General features: G+C 38.8%; 3 protein-coding genes across 3 annotated transcripts; 1 reads left to right on the top strand and 2 right to left on the bottom strand.

The window, feature by feature from the left end:
- Positions 1-289: 289 nt before the first annotated feature.
- neu3.1 (sialidase 3 (membrane sialidase), tandem duplicate 1) lies at positions 290-3,645 on the bottom strand. The gene is made up of 3 exons (XM_054625703.1): positions 2,977-3,645; positions 2,551-2,790; positions 290-2,432 (listed from the first exon to the last, which is right to left on the bottom strand). Exons 2-3 carry the CDS (start codon positions 2,773-2,775, stop codon positions 1,425-1,427), a joined length of 1,233 nt encoding a protein of 410 aa, XP_054481678.1. The 5' UTR covers positions 2,776-2,790; positions 2,977-3,645; the 3' UTR covers positions 290-1,424.
- A 100-nt stretch (positions 3,646-3,745) lies between these two features.
- xrra1 (X-ray radiation resistance associated 1) lies at positions 3,746-8,650 on the top strand. Its single transcript, XM_054625702.1, has 17 exons — positions 3,746-3,849; positions 4,383-4,531; positions 4,610-4,681; positions 4,762-4,834; positions 4,928-5,025; positions 5,358-5,506; positions 6,370-6,474; positions 6,596-6,714; positions 6,803-6,855; positions 6,935-7,012; positions 7,095-7,188; positions 7,275-7,393; positions 7,491-7,646; positions 7,734-7,854; positions 7,969-8,084; positions 8,215-8,320; positions 8,406-8,650. The coding sequence occupies exons 1-17, from the start codon at positions 3,759-3,761 to the stop codon at positions 8,579-8,581; spliced, it is 1,875 nt and encodes a 624-aa protein (XP_054481677.1). The 5' UTR covers positions 3,746-3,758; the 3' UTR covers positions 8,582-8,650.
- A 7,167-nt stretch (positions 8,651-15,817) lies between these two features.
- On the bottom strand, positions 15,818-21,337 carry chrdl2 (chordin-like 2). The gene is made up of 11 exons (XM_054626489.1): positions 21,271-21,337; positions 20,708-20,820; positions 20,458-20,551; positions 20,213-20,358; positions 18,322-18,415; positions 17,958-18,019; positions 17,221-17,389; positions 16,915-17,103; positions 16,641-16,814; positions 16,048-16,140; positions 15,818-15,951 (listed from the first exon to the last, which is right to left on the bottom strand). The coding sequence occupies exons 1-11, from the start codon at positions 21,335-21,337 to the stop codon at positions 15,818-15,820; spliced, it is 1,335 nt and encodes a 444-aa protein (XP_054482464.1).
- Positions 21,338-21,543: the final 206 nt, after the last annotated feature.

Genomic DNA, 21,543 nt, shown 5'->3' with positions numbered 1-21,543 from the left:
AAAGTCCTTCACATCATTTCATCATGGCCTAAGCCTACTTCAGCTGCGGAGGGAATTAAATACTCCCAACAGCCAATAAAGTGTTTTTCATAACAGCTTTTAAAAAACACTCCCATGCGCTGTCTATTGTTTTATCCTCTATCCCTATCTGACCGATGATTATTGTTCTAATCGTATTGTGTGCGTTAAAGTATCCAAACATTCAGTTGTTAAAAGCAATGATTACTGTAATTAAACTACAATCAGAGGGGGAAAAAAAGCACAACACTGAACAAAAGATGAGTCGCGTGATAACAGGTTACTTTTATTTTCTACTAAAATACATGTTTCATGCATGTTTTGTCACTTTCCACAACAGTCAACAAAAAAACACAATGAAACTAGTGTGAGACCACCTGGAGGCATTTTGCCTCACAACATTAGGCAAAGATGGATGTTGAAGTCGCTCAGTAGAAGGTTGTGTGTGTGCAGTTTCTCAGTGGCTTTAGGAGTAGTGGGTCTACTGCTGCTGTTACATGCGGTTACATGCATTCACTTGATAACCAACAGCCAGCCAATCATACCTGGTCATGATATTGCACTTAATAAATAATGTTAGAGGAAAAAAGCCTGTTCAGAAAATCATGCTAAATGCACTGTAAAGTGGAAAATAAATAATTAAATAATATAATTAATTGAAATATTGCTTTTGAAAATGAAAGTAATAATCTGTTTACAGTACAAAGTAGCCCAAATGTTCTATTAACCCATCATCTGATATCCTCTAACTCATAGCTGCGGTACAGTTTGGTTGGTCTCTTCATTGAGTAGCTGGATGTGGCAAGTAAAAAGTAAATGTTTATCTTTTCCGTCCAGTTCTGTTGCCAACTTTTGAGGCGCCGCTGACCGTGACCTACAGAGAAGGTCGTGCACTGGCAGGCTAGAAGGCATACGTGAATCAAGAGTATACTAAATGTAAAGGAGCGACCGACCAGGCAGGAAACTCTACGCTCTACTTGATAAAGGCCTGCTATGATCTTCATATGAAAATAAAAAGAGGTAGGCAAATTCACTCCACTGCTCAGAATACACTGACAGTTAAATAAGATGCAGAGATGGGCATTAAGTACTTGTCAAACATGCTGAAGACAAAGCCTGTTTTTGAAGATGATAGTCCAGCACAGCATGCTTTAAAATCAGCCACCCAAGTTTCCTTCCTTACACAGCAACTTGCATATGAATACTAGACTAAATACTTTTTTCATGTAAACAAGGAGACAACAAAACACACGACTCATGCATGCATTATCATCTCCACACTGTAGAACAACAGTAAACACAGACAGATGTTACCGCACAGCATATTTAGTGGCTTTTGCTTTGCTTTTTCATTTTAGGTTGCAGGAGAATGTTAGAGCGCTTTGTTAATACAGAAATAAAGCAATTCAACGCATCTTCTTGTCTTTCTTACTGCCCGTCTGCATGACATCATTGAGGGTAAAGGACATGAACGCGATCTGCTCGAGTTCACTCTCTTTCCCGCACTCCATGAGGCACGAGAACTGATCCTTGTCCCCGTTGTACGCCAGGTCTGAGTAGCCGCTGGGCCCGCTGTGGATGATCCTGGGCCTGTCCCACCCTGATGAGTGCAGCGGGGATCGGTTCAAGTACACGCCCATGTCCCTTCTGCTAGACTTGTTAGTCGGGTGGATGAAGAGGAGCCAGGTCTGTGTGTCCGGAGACAAGAGCGATGTGCCACAAGCTTTGCTCTCAGCGTCATCATTGGGGACAAACTCGGGAGCGGGAAAGCCGATGACGCTGCCTTGACAGCCTGAGGGCGGTTCGACCAGCTCTGGGGCACTGTGAGGTTTGTCGAAATACACGCCGCTGTTTTCACTGAGGGCCTCACACCTGTGGCCCCCAAGGTTACGAGCGTTGCAGTAAAGATGGCTCCTGCCCTCGTGGTCTATGATCTCTGCCATTTCACATTCACAGGACTTTTTTCGAAGCATCTTGCCTATATGCCACGTCTGACCCAAGTCCTCGCTGTATACTGACAGTGCACGTGGGTAAACTGTAAAAGGAATGGGGAAGGAACAGCATCTGTAAGGGATGTAATAGGCGTACGCTGGGATGATCAATCTGCCGTTCTCCAGCTGAACGCCGTGGCCCGGACCCACAGCGAACGTGGCCCACTTATGGATGGTTTCCCCAATCACACTTTCGGTCAAGTCTCTCGTTTGGCTCCAGGTTTGACCGTCGTCGCTGCTGCTAACACAGCAAAGACGCGCCTTGTTCTTACCTGTGAAAACCTGCCTGTTCTCTGTGGTGTTTCCCCAGACACAGATGAAAAACAAAAACAATGTTTTGCTGTTTTTTTCATACACAGGGCAGGGATTCATAGTGCGGTGGTTTTGTAGACATGCTGTGGACAGCTCCTGACTGGACGACCACTGGAAAAACATGACAAAAAAACAACCTTTTTTTAAAAAGGTGAGCAGGGATAATGTTGACATTTGTCAATATTCAAGCAAAAGGTTAATATGATGGTTATTGCATGTGAATAATAACCTGAACAGATCCATCATCTTTCAATGTTCCCCTTCTCATAACAAGAAGTTTGGCATCATAATCACAGGGTGAGGATCTCTTCTCTGCAAAGGCGAGGAAGGTGTGGATGTGCCTCAGATAAATGAGAGCAGGAATCCTGTATGTTATTCCACTTGGCTCCTTTTCAAACAAAGTTGTTTTGACCGGTTCCTCTCCGCTGCCACTCTTTGATGGTCTGTTTCCCATGATGGATCAGAGTTCCTGCAAAATTACAATGTTGTACAAAATGTGTGACAAGTCTTGCCTTTCTTTTTTTTTTTAAGTATTGGTATAACAATCTTCATTCAGAAAGAGTTCACACTCCAACAGCTTCCTCGTCGACACATATGATTGCATTGTGACAAATAGCATTTAACCTTTACTGTGCATGCATAACAAAGCCCTTACCTTCACTTGTCACTCTTTGCATGTGTCACCCTTGATCCCTGCGTGGACGGCATTATACCGTCTAATCTCACGCAACAAAATAAGGACCTCTGCTGTTCACGACACTGATGCTATGGGATCATCCGCAAAGAAGACGTCGCCGGAGCGAGAGGACACCCTCGCACTCACTTCCGGGTTCGCTTGGTCGCGTCCTAACCGAACTAGACCGTCGGGTTTAACTACCAGCGTCAGCTAGAGCTCCACGAAATCATCCTGACCAATAATTCCTCGTTTTAATGTTATCACACAATATCTGAATGAAAGACAAGGAAGCAACACGCTGTTTGTGGATGGGAGTCATCAGAAACGTAGTTACAGCGACTCCGGTGACAGATCTGCGCATGCGCAGTGCGGCCAAAGCCGATTAGCTGCTAGTTTAAACGAACCCAGGTCGCAAGGGTCGTAAACTCGTCTCAGCGAGTACATTTATGACGTGTGTTGTATACGTATAAACATCAGCATCTTCGTAATAATATCTGTGTAATGTCTCATATACCATAGGTGGCTTAGGAGGACTATTATCTTATCATTGAATTCAATCTTTGACTAGCGTGGCTCACGGGTTTCTTCCCCTTTCCGCTTAAATTAATCCCCCTCGTTTGCGATTTAGCGCCCCCACCGGCCTGGAGTGGCAGCTGTCGCTTTACGTGCTGTTGTTGCTAGGATACAGTAAGTTGTTGCGGGCAGCTCATCTCGCAAAGAGCGAAAAAAGTTGTTTGTGATGGAACCCAGCAGGAAGCGAGATGGCTGCAGCTTTATGTAAACTAGACGATGGACGGAGCAGGCCAACAACATGCTTCCCACCTCGGACATTACACCAACGAAGAGGAGAAGGTGAGTTAATAAAAATAATATAAAATAAAATAGATAGATAAATGAATGAATGAATGAATGAATGAATGAATGAATGAATAAATAAATAAATAAATAAATAAATGAATAAATGAATGAATGAATGAATGAATAAATAAATAAATGAAATAAATGAATGAATGAATAAATAAATAAATAAAATGAATAAATAAATAAATGAATGAATGAATGAATGAATGAATATAAATGAATAAATAAATGAATGAATGAATAAATAAATAAATAAATAAATAAATGAATGAATGAATGAAAGAATGAATAAATGAATAAATAAATAAATGAATGAATGAATGAATAAATAAATGAATGAATAAATAAATAAATAAATAAATAAATAAATGAATGAATGAATGAATGAAAATGAATGAATGAATGAATAAATAAATAAATAAAAACAAACGTGTGAAGGCAACTGCATGCTTACAACATAGTGATTACATATACATTTGTATATCTAAAAACAATATATATTTTTAATTGTATTTCCCTTGTAGGTGCTGGTCATTGGCTTGTGGCCTACAGAAAGGCAGAGGAGCAGCAATACAGGAAGGTTCAAAGAAGAATAAAAGAGACTTATGAAGGATGTGAGGACAGCAGGGGGGCTGATGCTCCTCATGGTAGCACATTAGATGGACCTTTCCTGGTAAGACACTGAAATATAATTGAAATAGCAAGATCAGCTGTTTGTGGGTGATCCCCAATAATCACATTTCTTTTGTAGCTCCAATTACATTGTGTTGATAAACCGTCTGAGCTCTGCTCTGTGGACGTCAGTGAGCAGAAGCTGACTTCTGTAAGTATCACTTTGACTATAAAAAAAAATGTTGGTAGCGTGTGGATAAAAAGACTAACGTGTTTCCTCTCTGTGCACAGGTCAAGCCAGAAGACCTCAAGGCATTTGACAATGTAGCTTATATAGATGCATCTATTAACTCCCTCTCTTTAGGTGATTATTCTCAAATATCATCCATATTTACCTTCATGAAGTTCTGGTCTCTTGCGAAAAAGTGGTGACTTTTCAGAATTTTTTTTCCTACAGGGTCTTTCAGCAGTTTTGCGTCTTTAAGAGAACTCAATCTGTCATTAAATGGGCTTTGCAACATGACGTTTCACGCTGCTGACTTCCCTCATCTCGAGGTAAGATTACTGACTTTGACATGCTTAGATTAATTAGATGCACTAGTTATTACTATTGTGTGTAATTATATAAACAACTTGACAAGTCCCTTTATCCCTAACAACCTGAGAGCCTTTTATTTACAGCCAAAATGTTAATTTATCATCTTCTTATACATCTGCAATTTTTTCAAAATAAGAGCTTTGATATTAACTAGTGCCAATTTAAGTTTTGCAATATCTCAGGCTTGCACTTTACTAATTAGAGCTTTTAGCAATAACTCCTCTGCTTTTTCTATTTGTATTCATGATGTGGTTATGTTTATCTAAATCATCTCTTTAATTCCTCACAGATTTTGGATTTGTCCTACAACAGTTTGTCAGCTGATGATATTGTTTCCATGGGTCGTCTTCCTCATCTAAAAGTCCTTCATCTGACTGGAAATCAGCTTCATCATCTTCCTCCTAATCTAGGCTCCTTAAACCATGACCCGACTCAACAGTTAGTACTTTATTTTCCATGAAGCAGCAATATAGGATTGACTATAGGTGCAGTTTGTCATTTATTTATATCATTCTTACCTATTCTTCTTATTTAAAAAAGGCCTCACCTATGATCAGACAACTTGCTGTGTCATGTCAGACGATACATTTGCTGTTCTTTGCTCATTGTTTTTGCCTGTCTAGTTGGATTTAAATTAATTAAATAAAATCAACACAAATTAATCCATTTCACTGCAAACAGTACTTTCTCATTTGAGCTGGGGATGTACATAATTGATTTAAATTAGCCATTGTGGTGTTGCTTTCCTATCCCAGCTTCACACACAGCTCAGCCAAACGCTGCTTTGTGTTATGGCTGTTTACCACGGAGACAGTGGCAAAAAGGCTGCTTTCCATATAAAAAGCTGAAGAAAATATATTTGATTGAGGTCCTTAAGCACATAATATAATATATAATTCTTAGTAAGTATTACCATGCCTTTATAGGGTTACAGTTCATGAGTAAGGATGAATAATAATCTATTCAAAATTATTTTAACCAATAATAAAGCCAATAATAATCTGAACTTTTGTGTGATTTTATAATACAGCAAATTGTCCAAATAGTGTTTGACAGAGACCGGCCACAAACCCGAGGTGCATGTTTTCATGTTGACCAAGAGAGGGTGCACAAATCTTCAAAATTCACACTCCTGATTCGAGTGAAGCAAATGTAATGACCTTCTATACACCTGCACTATAGCAAGTTGTATATAGATAGGTATATACTTTAACTTTACAGATGTATGTATTACCAGTGTATGTGTGAATTTCATGATGTTGGTGCATTGTGTTGTTTTTCTTTTCTGTTTTTGTATAAAGGCCAGACAAAGAAGACGACACAGAGTTTAAAGCTCTTGAAGTCCTGATGCTTGACGATAACAAACTGTCCTCTGGAGTCTTCAACAGTCTTGCAAACCTTAAGAAGTAATGATGTCGTTTGAAATTTGTCTATGTAAAGTAAAACAAAGCATTACCTATGGTATATCACAATGCATAACTAAATATGTGGAAACATTAATTTAGCATTTATAATTGTCAATTACAGGCTAAAGTATTTAAACCTACAGGGGAACCTCATTTCTGAAATACCATATTTGCAACTCACATCGTGTTCAAAACATTGGCAGACTTTTGTTGAAGAGCAAGCTGAAGAAGAGGGACTTGGTAAATAACTTGCAAGATGAGTTTCCTCATCAACCACAGAAAAATATAAAACATTTTGTCATTTTTATCCCCTCAATCCTCAATCCAGCCCACACTGAGACAAGTCATAACCCTGTTGAAGATCTCAAGAGGATTTCAGAGGTAATTAATTATACACTTGGTGTTTGAGACTTTTCATCATCATGTTTCCCACATTTTAAATCTCTGCATCTCTCCCGAGGAAAATTTGGAGGAGAACCGCAAAAGATCCAGTTCTCCACTGCCTGAGCTTCAATTCCTCAATTTAGCCGACAACAAGGTGTGTTGGATGATTTGTCCAAGTAAATCAACCAAAACCCCTTTTGTAAAATGGTGTTAACATGTTTCTGCTTGGTCGTCAGATTGCAGAGGAGGAAGCACTGATGGCTGTTGCTCTTTTCCCAATGCTCCAAGAAATTGACATTCACTCCAACCCTCTGACCACGAAGAGAAGTGGTAACCCTCCTCTCTTCCTAAAAGAGATGATTTTTAAAGATCCTTTCTGAAATGTCAATGCTTTTAATGTCTTTATTCGGACACAGGAGACCCGCCCTTACTGACCTATTTCCTCCACGAGAGACTGGGGATCACGATAAAGCGTAAAAAGACGCAAGAGGTGGTGAAGCTCCCACTGAAGGTGTCAACCGATCCCAAATGGAAGGTTGGTTTCCTGCACTGGTGTCTGATCATGACCATCTAGACTTTGCCTTAAGAAAATTAACCATTCATTTGTTGTTTTTCTATTTTTTTCATCACAGGTGGAGGAAAGAATCCCAAAGGTGTCAAAGAAGCTATTGTTGATGGATGCACCTTGTTCTGCCCAAAGTGAGACGAAGAAAACACCTGAATCTGAGGGCGAGAATAGCGGAGACGAAACCTTCCAAGAAAACACAGAGCACTTCTTTGTTACTCAGGTATGTACTTTGTGGGTTTTTTATATTCCTCCTCTCTTTTTTAGTCTCAACATTTTCTCACTTTGCTGGATTTTATTTCATATTCAGGCCACAGATGTTCCTGAATATGAGTTTGATCTTCCAGCTGACGAGAAAGAAACCGCAGGGAACAAGGAAAGATTGATGGACGGAAAAGCAAAACCAAGTCCTGATGTGGAGGAGCCCATCGGTGAGGACTGTAGTTTCTGCTGCACATATATTTATTTTTGGACATTTTCCTCAAGCCTTGAAAACTTTGGTGAAGGAGAATATTCAAAAAAATAAATTTCTTGTCTTTCAACAGGAATTCAGACCGCTGTTCGGATGCTGGAACACACACTGAAGAATCTCAATGTTTACAGAGACTCAAAACCAAAACTTGATAGCATCCAGATGCCATACAGAGAAAGACAGAGAAGGGTTTAACAATTTGCATTCACACTCAATATTGCTGTCAAATTATGATACATCTAGCCAGGACTGTAAAGAACAAGGACAATGTCATCACCATCATGTCATGACTTTAAAAAAAATACTTTTCCGTACACAGATTAAGGATCTTCCACCTTTGAAGCCTATAAAGCAGCCAACTGAAAGGGTTAATGAAATGATAAAGGAAATCAAAGAGAGCACAACGATCAGAGAAGTCCCCTTAAGTATGGACATCTCTGATACAATGAACGTCAGCTAACTTTACCTTTCATGACCTTTTCTCCACGTAACACTCTGTTCTCTGTGCAGGCAGAGCGATACAAGGCACAGGTGTCAACAAGCAGGAGCACAAGGAAGCTCTGTCGCTGCTGAGAGACATGAAGACAAAGCACAAGATGGTCCACAAGAAAACTATGGAGCAAGCAGCCAGCATCGAGTCTGCTAGAAACACCAACCAAAACAAAGCTGAACCTCCACCTGTGTAGATGCTCTCAAGTACTTAGCTAAACTGTGAGTTTCTTTCTGGCTATAAATTAAACCTTGTTGATGTTGGCATGAGGGGAATTGATGAGAAAACCAACCACATGTCAAAAGTACATGTAGTGGTTGTGCGTCTTATTGAACAACTAAGATAAACAAACTTTATTTTTGAAGTTTACCAAAAAGAAACCTATATTCTTACTTACAGCAGGCAGTAGGTGATAAAACATATGAAAGCTACAGCCCTTATGTGACCTTAATGTGCCCTCTGTGTCTGTTGTAGTGTTGTGAAATAACTGTGTTCCTGTCTGTTCCCTGGAGTATTTTTGATTAATACTGTGACAAGGATGAATATGTTCAGAGTGATGGTTTAAGCAGCTGCTATCAGCAGACTTAATCCAGCATTCATACATATAGTATGCATCAACTGTGTGCCAATAGAGTTCAGCTTCTTTGGGAAAAGAAAATGTGTGTACATTTGTATTCTTTTAGTCTAAAATAAAAAGTTCCAGTGTTTTCTCAGGCCCACCCTTTTTTTTCCAGAAGCATGCCCTTAAACTAGCATGGCTTGTTTCATTTCAATATTAAGCAATAGGCTGTGGAGAAGATGTGGATTCCAGCTCACATTTTGTAAGCCTCCATCCTGCTGAAGTGTCCTGAAGCATTAAAGCAATGCTGCTTATAGACAGCTCGGACTTCTTTATGTATTTCACTTTTCACCCTCTGACCAGTGTTTAAAAAGACAACAGAACTGTGTGGATCGATATCACAATAAAATCCACAATGAGCGCAGTGGTAACTGAAAATATAAGTGTTCTTTTCAACCAATAAATAGTACGCTAAAGCTGAGGATGTGTTACATTTGTATTATTCCCTGACACGTCAAATGTTTTAACACCTTAATATCAGCTAGAGAGCATTTATAGTGCAAAGTGGTCAACAATAGGTTTGATGCACCGTTGATCAACTGTCTGATAACTGATAACGGTCTAATATCTTCTGTTTTGTTGAGTCTAGTGGAACCTGCCCCTATAGTGTTATGTACCAAAATGTGATATTCAAACACATCAATGATAATGTTTAATTAAACCGTAAGCTGATACGTCGTATGTGACATTTCCTAAAAACTTAAAATGGATGCTTTTTTCATTTCTAGTCATGTTCTGTTTTGGTTGTTTATTCTCTTTCTGATTTCGTCTTTCAGTTCTTCTTCTCCAGAGCAGCATACAGATGTGGAATGCAGGTTCAGCCCAGGTGGAGTAAACCAATAGGTCCTCTAAAGATATTTCATGGGATTCTACATTTTTACATTCATGTGTGGGTGTTTCCCTGCTTCTGTGTGACTTGAAAATGATATGTGTGTAACAAACAGTAAGCAAAGGTCTTTGTGTTACTACTTTGTCATTCTGAGACACGTGTTTCACATTTTCATTTTCAAATACTTCTTTCAACATTTATTATCCATATAAGTTGCAATATATTTCCTGTTTAATTTAACATTGAACAGCTTTGATCTGGTAAATAAATTCAGATTGTAATAACAATCAGTAAAGTTTCATGATCTATGCGATTGGCCAAACACCTGGCGTTCAGTCTGAGGGTCTGGTTGGGATCTTTTCATCTTTAGCGGTATATTTATTGGTAATGAGGACGCTGTGCCAAATGGCCGAGCTTTGACACGCTGCAGAAATACTATTTTCCAGTCCGCTGGAGCTCAGCTCCTCTCAGCAGAGCTCGTCTGTGTTGCAAAGATATCCCACAGTACTGGACACCACAGCTGCCAAAAATATCTGATCTTGAATGTGATTGAATTTGATCTAAACTGTGATAAATCTCCTCAGGATTACAGTTTTTTTCCTATAATCCTTTTACTGCTCCATCCAGGCTCGAGTGCAACTCAAGTAAAAGTCCTCTGATGGTTTGTTGTTGCTTTCAGTAACATGATTTTGTTCTTTGGCCAGTGAGTCCTGGCATGAATTTATTTTGCCTGACAAGAATGCTGTTACCATGTAATTTTGAAGTGATAATTATTAGAACTTCAGGAATCTAAGCTTTAATAAGTGCAGTGTTTTCATGCAGGAATTCTAGACAGAAAATAAACTATTGTGCAAGAGGTATACACTTATGTTTTCCACAGTTTTGGGCAATGATCAGTCTCAGTAAAGGTTGTTATATTCCAAGCAGTCAGTAGGAATTTACTGACTTCATCACAGATTCACAAACTCTTAAAAGATAATCGGAGACAATTTCCCCCCCACATTTACATGTTCGCACGATGGTGAAGAACAGTGTGGACGTGTTCAGATGCTTTGTGTCTGTTTGTGCCAACTATTATAAACCTACTAACTGCCACAATGATTATGTGTTGAGCCAGAGCTTTCTTTAGCGCTGACACAGCCCTGTGGAGATAGGTCTGGCTAATATCATTATGAAATACCATCAAACACAGCAACTGTTAAAGGGATACTCCTGGCGTTTTGTATTAAACTTCCATAAAGTTGGGAGACTCACAGGAGATATAGTACAAAAAAGAAAAAAAGTGTGGTCAAAATCGAAGAGGCAGAGACCGAGATGTTGGTCCCTTTGGTTCAAGCTCCAAGCCCCGTCAACCTGAACTTGATGTGTAAAATTGGTGGAATACTCCTTTAAGATGTTTTCGTTAATGTTTCTTTGATTAGCGTCCAACTCAAATCCCATTTCTTTTTGTGTATCAACTGCTTTTCAAGCATCACTACAAAAATCTTTCCTGCCTCGTGGAGGCATGCAAACTAAAGAAGTGAAAATGGTCCATTAATGTGACAAATCACTTCAAGACTGAATATAATTACACAATCCACACATGTCTGCAATTTATTTCTTACAAATATGTTGTTATTCCGAAGGTCTCCTTGTGATAAGCACAACGTTAGCTGTAGAGTGAAACCATTAGAAATGCATGTCTCTTTTTATGTTTATTGGACCCTTCCTCACATTAACATCAACACAGAATAAACAGACAGACAAAAAGGCTCAGTTGTACTTTTCCACTGTAACCTCTTTTGTTATAAACATCAAAAAACAACTGATGAGGTGAGTTTTTAACTGAAAACACATTTTTATCCATTCTCTCAGTGATATAACAAACTCTGGCAAGAGAGCAAGATACTCTGTCCAAAAGCAGAAATAACAAAAGAGGAGGTGGAGAGAGGCGTCGATGGTTTATGTCTTACGCAAGACGGATCTTTGTTTATATATCTATAAGTTTTGTGTCTGTATATTTCAACGCAGCACATTTTCACATCTGGAGCAGCGATCACTGCGAGCCTTGAGAATGTTTGGGTAAGATTTGTTTGACTCTCAAATTGAGGGCCAACAGTTAAGCTTTGAAAATAACCCCGCAGAGAATCAGACACCAGATTTGGCTCAGGAAGAATAAACCCGAATACCTCATCAACACTCCTCATTACTCGAGTGCCAAATGAATTCACTGCCAACCGGACCCATTCATTATTTCTCTTGATGGGACAATTGAACTGTAACACACTTATCATGTAATCCTGGAAAAGCTTGGGATACTCAGGCACCTGAAAAGATGCAGTTATAAGTTACAGATCATAACCGTAAAGTTGTTGGTCTTCTCCATCTCGTGAAACAAAACATCTTGCTGTGCTTTGGTTTTAATAGTTTACAGTTGCTACAACACGTGTTTACATTTTGTACCTTTAAGCTGATCTGCTCAGGATAAAGAGATGAAGACTAAAGGGTTCATGTATCCCGGTATTGTCCATGTTCTCTTGGCCAGATTCCAATCATCCGCTAAAATGATCAGGGCCAACTTAATTAACGAGAGGATTAGGGTGTAAAAAACAGAGCCCTTGATAGATTTTCAGAAGTATTTTGATGAAGTATAAACTCAAGGGTTCTGCTAAGCACCTTAATCAGCTATGAAAGCAAACACGTCTATCAGACTTAATTAACTTAACACAATTTGTCTCCTTTTGAATCAAAAGACTGCCTGATTGATTTGCAATGCTTCAGTTCCTCACAAAACACTGTAGATGCATCAGCGAGGAACTACCTGCTGCAGCACACGAGTACATGTTTGATTCAATCTCAAATTTAAAATGAGTTAAACTCAGCTGCTTTCATTTAGAAGACAGCATGGTTACTGCAGAAGTACAAAGAGTTACTCTGTAAAGAAATCCTTCAACATGAAGTATGTAAAAGTCTTTTCTGTGACGTGCATGAATTGATGTGTTAATATTACAACAACGGCTCAGAAGTGCTTCCAATCCCAGGTTGAGTCGTGATCCGGAGTCTCACATTTTCCTCACTTCTCACTGAGTCTGGGCTGCATGGGCAGCAGGGTGGAGTACACATACACAGAGAGCTGACCAACTGCATGATTTATACCTACTGACTGCCCCCAGCTGTTACAATCGCCAGAGCCAGGGCTAAGCATGCATAGCGGAATCGGCCTGTGAGACAAATTCAAACATCCTCAAAATAAGGACTGATAGGATTTCCCATTAAAAATAAATATAGACAAAGATATCAAAACATACAGGGCAGATTCAGCTCTCGTTGCAAATGTGGTCATAATCATCTGTTTAATGACCTGCATGGGAAAATGGCAACGTGAAAATGTTGATTACTAATTTCAGTTGGCAGCAGTAAAGTAGAACACTCCTTTCTCACCCTGTTGACTGGAACAGCCTCGTTGGGCGACTAAGAGGGAGACTGTTATAAGCTGTCAGGTCCAACTACGCAAAAATATGACGGCCTCTTTGTGAGTGTATTGAAGGCGTACAAGGGGAGTGCGTCCGTTTCAAAATATTGTTTCATGCCTTCAGTGAGAGGCCGACAGAGTTGTGCGGCGCAAAGTGTGAAAAAAAACACAATGAGTCATTGTGGAAGGGGAGGGGACAGAGAGAGCACGTCATGGAGTTCACAGAGAAGGGAAGAGCTATTATTCTGGAGCGCCCACTCAGTCTACCAAAATCTGCTGTTGCACACTGACTGAGTCATGGGAACCACGGTGATAATTTGACACCTGTTGGTCAAACAGGCCTGCGGACGGACTGCACACAGCGCTGCTGAGCAAAAAGACTGCTTTCACAGATCATGCTTTCATGCTCATTATTTCCATGAAATTGGGTGATTTCATTGTTTGGATTGGAAGCAATATCTACTTCCTGTACTCTATGCTTTGGAAGTACTTCAGTTTCTTGGCCTACATTTAGATTCATCAGCACAATCTCCCCCGTTCTGTTTACAATGGGCAATCTGATGGCCAGGAAAACAATTATAAAAGAGATTTTAAAGGCAATTTAATTTCTCTGCACTTTTTGTTTAGTCAATCTGTTGTAAAAATACAAATTGGGAATCTCAAATTTTTCCACAACGCTGACATTATTATTACATTATATGTATATTATATCACCTTCGATAACAGTAGCTTGTTTGCACATTCAGGAGATACAGAGTAACATTGGCTTTAGAGTGTTTCTGACCTGATTTACTCTTTTTTTAACTCTGTTTTTGACAAAATATCTGTCTATTTAGTTGCTAGTTGGCTCAACTGTGTTCACCAGTTAGTCCTTAACTTTTTCTCTCTGTAATTTGGTGCCTGGATAACTGGATTTAGCAGTAAATTGTTACTGCTTTCCAGCTCAAAGGCTTATTGCTTTATGGACAGGAGGAAAGCACTGTTCTGCCAGTGCACACAGCTCGGTGAATTTCATCGCCTTCTCCAGGAAAAAGTTTGCTTTGAGTTTGGTGTGACCACAGCTGTTTTTGACTCTTTTATATCCACCCTGACTCAATAAAATTAATAATAGAGGAGATTCAACATATGAATGTTAGGATGAAGCGCTACAGGTCAGGAAAATCTCACACATTAACATTGTCATTTTGAGGAAAATCAGGACATTGGTCTCATAGATTCTTATGAAAACGCTGATGTTGGGTTTATATTGTGTGGGCGAGAGTTTGGGTTGGGGGGGTGAATGGAGTTTGAACTTCTGCTTTTGATTTCCATGTCTCTGATAACATTTCATCTCCAGCGGGAAAACAGTTTATCCAGCCTTCCGGAGCTCTATTTAATGGAAGCCTTCAGGAGACGACTGGTGTACGATCCGCTCTGCTGCGGCCGGCATGCAGACTAAAGCAAAAGGTTTTCAAGCAACGCCTTCAAAGACAACTCTAAGCTCCATGAGCCACATCCTAAGCCTGTCTCAAGTAAATATTCCCAGTGTCTTACTGTGCATGACTCAAATGCAAATTATTTCATTACATGTGTGCACCATTTAAACACGATAGTTACAGCCAAAATCAAATCAGACAATCTTTACTGGTGTAAAATACTGAGAAAACTTTATGGGTTTAAACTGTGAGCAGAGGTACAGAGAAAATTCAGCTACATTGACCACTTTAAAATACAAATATTTCTGGTATGTGTAGCTGTAGAATTTTCTAGGGCTAAATTAACAAACAAAATCCTCTAGCTGCATAAAAATAGCTACAGTATGTCTACATTTTGACATCAGTCAGAATAAAGAGGTTGTTTTCTGCTGTGTATTCGCTGGCAGATTGAACCCCAATGCAATGCCTCTTTCTACTTCATGCAAAAAAAAAACATTCAGACAGTCAAATGTATATACACAGAAATCATACAATAACCACTACATTTTAAATAAGGTGACAAACGCTTAGTTTGTATTTACATTAAATATGTTGATGATCATTTAACATCCTTTAAAAACCCTTCACATTCTTAACAAACTGTGGCCCTTTGACAAACATATTATAGATTATTTTCATATGGTTAAAGCAAAGGGTTTGTTTGAGAAATACTGATTGCAAAATGTCCTCAATCATTCAATATCATCACTGAGTCAACAAAGTGTCAACCCTCAACTCTTAGAGAGCTCTGATCTCTACACTCCACCATCTAAATGCACATAAACCCCCCAATCTAACAATGTTTGACTCATAACAGGAGGCAGAACTATCTGCTAGTTTATGACCATAACAGTTATCAAACACTGTGTTTTGTAACTTTATAATTAACATCTAAAAATATGTGATGATTAAAACATAATGGACAACAATGTATCACTCAATAAACAATATTATACATGAGAAATTCCACTTGTATTACAGGAATGAAGCAGGACAGGAATTAATAAAGTATTTACTGTATGTAAACCATGTGGTTATCAGAAATATTTATATAAAAATTGTCAAGGGAGGAAAAACAATTAGGGTGAACAGACATCTTCTATCTGCTTGGGATTTAGGAAAGTCACCATCTCCCGAATGCCATCCTCACAAATTGTGGTCTGAGGAGCTGTACTCAGATTTCCTCCCTCCTCTTTAAATTTTTTCCACATCTCTGAAAAAAAATTAAAAAAATAAAAAGTCATCAAAACCAAAAAAAGTCAGGAAGGTTAGTTGAATTCAATTATGTCCAGTAATTTAAAAACAATACCTTCATCAAGTGTTGTAAGTAATGTGTAATTTTCTGGATGATCCACAATATCTTTTCTTTGAACGTCACCAATTTCCATTAATTGTAAAACACCTGTATAAACAAAGAACCCAGATGAGAGTCATACATTTGTGCAGCAATACTGTATATTTCTCTGAAAGGAATAGTTGAAAAAAATACTCATTTGATCTCTTGCAAACGTATGCAGGTGTCGTTCAAATACGTTTGCAAGTGTACAAGTATGAAATAAACACATATGCAAATGTGCCCGAATGACACCCGTGCATGTTCAGTTACGTGCTGCCCAGAGAAGCATAATGACAGCTTCAGTTGACGAGACAGATCCCACTCTTTTGTTTATACCATAAATATAGAAGTACAGCCAGGAGCTTCTAGCTTAGCTTAGCATAAAAGCTTGAAAGAGGGGGAAACAGCTAGCCTGCTGCCAAAATCCTTTGACAAGCACCTCCAAGACTAACTTGTTATATAAGTATTTTTTATTCCGTACAAAAAAAAGCCTAAAAATCTGTTTTAAGACATCAGAGTGGTCTGAACTATTCCCTTATGATAGCTCACACCAGTAGTAACAGTACCTTCTACAGTCTTCCATACTTGCACTTCAACCTCAGCAGGACTTTGTCTTTCAACAGCAATGATCCTAACTGTGTTGGGTGGATCCACTTTTAAAGATGAATCTACTTTATACACCAAGAGGCTATTCTTATATCCAAGGTAACACTGGGTCTGGTTACTTCCATCTGTACTTTCTAGAGACACAAAACAGACACAAGTTATGTGGATGGTGTTAACAGCCAGTCATCATGATGTCAGTATAAACAGTTCATTATGTCGACCATATTTTACTACCTGGACAAGTCTTGCAGCACTTCCCCTCTGATTTCATAGGATGTTGGCATGGGTACTGTCTGGGACACGTGATGCGTTTGCAGTCCTGGAGACCATCAGTGCAAGTGCACAGGATGCATTCCAGGACCTTCCCCAAAACTGGGTGCCACATGTCTCCATGTGAGTACGTCTTGCCATTGTACAAACAAGCTGCGAGAAATGGAAAACATCTGAGCGTTACATGTGGGAGTGATCGTAAAGATGTGAGGAACATGTCTATAAAATGAAATACCTGTACGTGATCTTTCTGTTGGGACAAAATCTTACCTCTTTGGTGTTTTCTCTGCAACAAAATCTTCACGGTGGTCTCTGAAGCCCCTTTGAGGTTAAGTTTACTGAGGCTAAGGCCTCGAGGAGAAGTCCTGACCCTGGAAGGAGTGGCACGGTCGAACCGTGCCCTGCTCTGCTCTCCGGAGCACTGGTCGACTGAATGCCTCTTTTGTAAAAACAGATACAATAAAACACAGTTATCTTTCATCTATTCAGCTCTTGGCTTTACTTATTTTTCCCCTGAGTGATGGCTGAAAGAGCATCAAATGTAGCCCTAAATCATAGACGTTTACAGCCTGGCTCCAGATCAATGAATCACTGCCATTTCAGATTTATTCAGCAGTTCAAATTGAATATTGTTATTCAGTCTTATCATCAGGCCAAGTGGTTCAAGGAACTTGACGGAACATTTGACTGCTATGTCTTTAATGATTACGGCAAAATAAATGTTTAAGAAATAATTTGAATAATGTGATCCTCAAGTGAAAATAATTGATTCGCACAGTGAGGTCAAAGGTCGGCGTGAGCTACACAGCAGCTCCCCTTAAGCTCGTAGTGACCTCAGTGTTATGTTCAAGGACACTTCATCGGAGCAGAAACTCCAAGGCCAGTAATTAAAGTGCAGCCGCTCAACTGATAGCCCACATTTACATATATTTTCAGAGATGGTAAAGTTAAATGTGAAAGCAATGTCTAAGATGTGTTAATTTTAAGTTAAATCAGCAAGAACATACCACGCCTCTGTTCAGTTGCTGGTTCCCATCCTCAATTGATGAGGACCCACTGGTGCCTTGATCTAAAGACCAAAGAGAGGCAAAGGGTGAGGACAATGTAATTAATATTGAAGGCATGATACGGGACGTGACTTAAGAATTATCATATATAAACTTTAAGTGGAATTTTATCATGATGATATGATCACATTTTGTCATGTTTTGTGTCGTGTATATTTGCATCTACTTGAATTTTGTGATATTTATCGATATGAGAAGAACACTTTTATCAACAAGCCATATGCTCAGGCCAAATACTCAAAATATTATTGCAGGTTGGAAACAGACTAAAGCTATTTGTCCCACCTTAGACGAGCTGGATTACCTTTACACACCAAACAGCAGGTATCTTGGACTGAGACGGGCGAGGAACAGGTGATTCGTTGGCATGTTTTCAGACCGCAGAAGATGTTTCCATTCTGAGAAAAAAAGGATTGTTATGTATTTTATTTATCTCCAGGCATGAGCTCCAGACAGCAATGCTCAAGTAATGCAGGGTTTCTGCAGGACTCTCTAGACCTGCTTACCTATCAATAGATTTATGCCATTCAGAATTAGAGAGACAAAGTCCAAACAACATAATCACAGTGTCTTCTGAGATCCAATGCTCTTAAAACACATCAGCAAAAACGTAATAATAATAATAATATAATAACATATTCATCTTCATGTATATAGCACATTTCATACAGACTATATAGCTCAAAGTGCTGCACATTTAAAAAATAAAAGAAATGAAATGAAAACAGAGTTACAAAAGCTTACTTTTGCAGCTGCATGCTTTTTGCACTTACATGTTTATTGCAATCAAGAAATTTAGATTTAAAAGTGTTTAAATACATAAAAGACCATTTGACAGACAGATGTGGGACTATGTGAAGCACACATAAAGTGCTGTTAAAAAAGAAAGGCTTGGCGAAATAGATATGTTTTTAAATAATGCTTGGAAATGTCAACAGATGAGACCTTAAATTTGTTTTTACTTTTGTCCAAATCAATTAAAATGTTCTTTTGACACAAGTAGACACACTCCCACACCAGGCCTGCTCATTGGAGGCAATTATTATTATATAATTAATACATATTATTATGTATTCGGTGTTTTGCCAAAGGACACAAATAACTACAAATACCTACAATATATTACAAACCACAAAAACAAAAGAAATCAGGATTAAACAGAAACATCAGAGAGAATAAAACAAGTTAATATTAGAGATCCCTGGAAGAAATGCATTAGGATATAAATGTGATTTGTACTACTCTTACATTTTTACTCGGAATCTGTTTGTTAATGTTGTAAGGTGGTGTCTCCCTGGAAACAACTGAAAACATCTGTTAACGAATACCACTTATCAACTCATAAAAATTAACTCCTCACATCACACAGCCTTTTAAAGGACAACTCCAGGGTGATGTCAATTTTGGCATAACTTCTGCTTTTCTCTTTGATATCTGCTTTTGGTTTTCTAAATTAAGGCTGTCATAATTCTTTTGTGCCTCAACCAAGCTAAGCCGACACATAAACCAAAGCACAAGATATAAAATGAAATGGAATTTAACGATACATTTCAACTTTTACTGCAAAGCTTTAGCAGCCATAAGTAGGCAGAGGTACTCTTATTACTCACAAAACAAATACACACATAACACATTTCGGAAAAACTAATCTAAAATATGACATATTTTAACACAGGAGCAATTGTTGTATAAGTGGGCTTTATATGTTAATAACGTAGAGGTTCATTAAATAGTAATATAAAAAGGCTTTGGTGAGCACAAACACACATTTCATAATTGTTAGGAAGACAATGTGTTGAGATAAGATTTTTAATCTAATGAGGGCCTACATCTAGTAATTAAAAGCTTTTTTTTTTCATTGATTACAGCTTAGCGATTATGTTGTTTTAGAGGAAAAGAACAATTCTCAATTAAAGGAGGATTGTGAGAAACTCATTAGCAAGGATAGAGGATTTGCCTTATTTCTTTCTAGATTAAGAAACGTCTGAAAATTTCTGTTCCACTCTCTTCATTTTCTCAGTTTTTTAGTGTCTATTATTCACATGATACATTTGCTCTGTAAAGCAGTGTATACCCAAAATGTCACAGATAAGTTGAGCTCATTACTGACTTTAAATGTCTCACATACTGCATGCATTTAAATTGAGATATTCTTGCACCAGATCAATAAAATAAGTGAATTAGATGTAACTTACAGAGCATGTGCACATGACACACTGATTGCTTTGCTTGGACGGGAAGAGGTCGAGCTTAGTGAAGGTCTCCCCCGGCTGATAAATACTTCCATTATACCTGCAGGATTTCACTGAAGCTCTCAGGCCTGCTGGGATCCTGGGCTCATCTGAGGAGGGCACATCACACCGGACAGGACCGTATTTAAAGTCACAACGAGAATCATCGTGTATCTGTTAAACTCTGATCAGTCGTTTGGACCATCTACCTGTGCACCTTGGACAACACTGCTGAGGCTCAGCTACTGGGTTTTCACATGGCAGAGCTGGACACTTGATTGTGTTACATTTCACATGACCTGTCTAAGAGAGAGAGAGAGAGAGAGAGAGAGAGAGAGCAATATAAGAGTTTACAAGCACCTTTAAAAATCCAAAAAAAACAGAGTCTTTCAGACAGTCCAGCAATTTTAGTGTATTACTCCTTTAGATGTTTTGTTTAGAAGGGATTCATGAATGTACCTCTGTGCAGACACAGCGCATGCAGAACATGAATCCAAAGGGCTCCAGATAGGGATGCCAGCTGTCTCCTGGACTGTATGTCTTGTCTTTAAAAGTACATACCACCGCGGGCCCTGATGGTCAAACATGAGGAGGATGAGCTACATGTGGCACTGATGGACCGAACGGCAACAACAAAAACATGTCCCGTTGAAGTTATATACAAAACATCTGTCAAACACAAACATTATTCTATGCCAATCCGATTTGAGTAATTCAAACCAGGGAACAACATGGGGACTGCAAATGCCACTGATCCCACTTCAGCCCATTAAGAAAGAGAAGTTTAAATGTATAAGGCTTTCTGACAGAATTATAGAAAATAAACTTTACCAAGAAAAAAAAAACAAAAGTTATGTTAAGAGCAATAGAGGGTGTTAATCTTAAAATATCAGTTCACTTTTGGCTTAATCCAACTTAACTTTCCACATCACACTCACATTTGCATGTTTTTTTTTCTTATTTTAAAGCACTAAAGACTTTTGATCAGGAGAGAATAAGCATCAGCTTGGTCTGGGTCTTACCTTTCTGGGGTTTTAGTTCAGATTCTGTAAACCGAATGATGAAAAAGAAGAAGAATGTGAGCTTCATTTTTTTTTATTACAAGTGCGTGAATGAGTCTTCAGCGCGCAATAAGTGTGTTTCTGCAGGACAGAAACTCCAGGACAGTGGGAGACAAGGTAACCCCCCCCAAAAAAAATAAAATAATTCTTGGTTAATCTATGGCGCCCCCCTCAGGAGACAAAAGGTAGTGCCAGTTCATAAACATGGATGGGAAAGAATAACAGCTGTGGAGG

Source organism: Anoplopoma fimbria, chromosome 24, assembly GCF_027596085.1.
Source record: "Anoplopoma fimbria isolate UVic2021 breed Golden Eagle Sablefish chromosome 24, Afim_UVic_2022, whole genome shotgun sequence".
NCBI lineage: Eukaryota > Metazoa > Chordata > Actinopteri > Perciformes > Anoplopomatidae > Anoplopoma > Anoplopoma fimbria.
Note: the sequence above shows the minus strand (reverse complement) of the source record. Positions and strands in the feature narration are given on the sequence as shown.

Coding starts and splice junctions, on each gene's coding strand:
- neu3.1 (XM_054625703.1), bottom strand. CDS start 2,775: ATGGGAAACAGACCATCAAAGAGTGGCAGCGGAGAGGAACCGGTCAAA. Junction 2,433..2,550: donor AAGATGATGGATCTGTTCAG/GTTATTATTCAC, acceptor ATGTTTTTCCAG/TGGTCGTCCAGTCAGGAGCT.
- chrdl2 (XM_054626489.1), bottom strand. CDS start 21,337: ATGAAGCTCACATTCTTCTTCTTTTTCATCATTCGGTTTACAGAATCT. Junction 17,390..17,957: donor AGCAACTGAACAGAGGCGTG/GTATGTTCTTGC, acceptor TTTTTACAAAAG/AGGCATTCAGTCGACCAGTG. Junction 16,815..16,914: donor GTGCTGCAAGACTTGTCCAG/GTAGTAAAATAT, acceptor TTGTGTCTCTAG/AAAGTACAGATGGAAGTAAC.
- xrra1 (XM_054625702.1), top strand. CDS start 3,759: ATGGCTGCAGCTTTATGTAAACTAGACGATGGACGGAGCAGGCCAACA. Junction 5,507..6,369: donor AACCATGACCCGACTCAACA/GTTAGTACTTTA, acceptor TTTTGTATAAAG/GCCAGACAAAGAAGACGACA. Junction 7,189..7,274: donor TCTGACCACGAAGAGAAGTG/GTAACCCTCCTC, acceptor ATTCGGACACAG/GAGACCCGCCCTTACTGACC.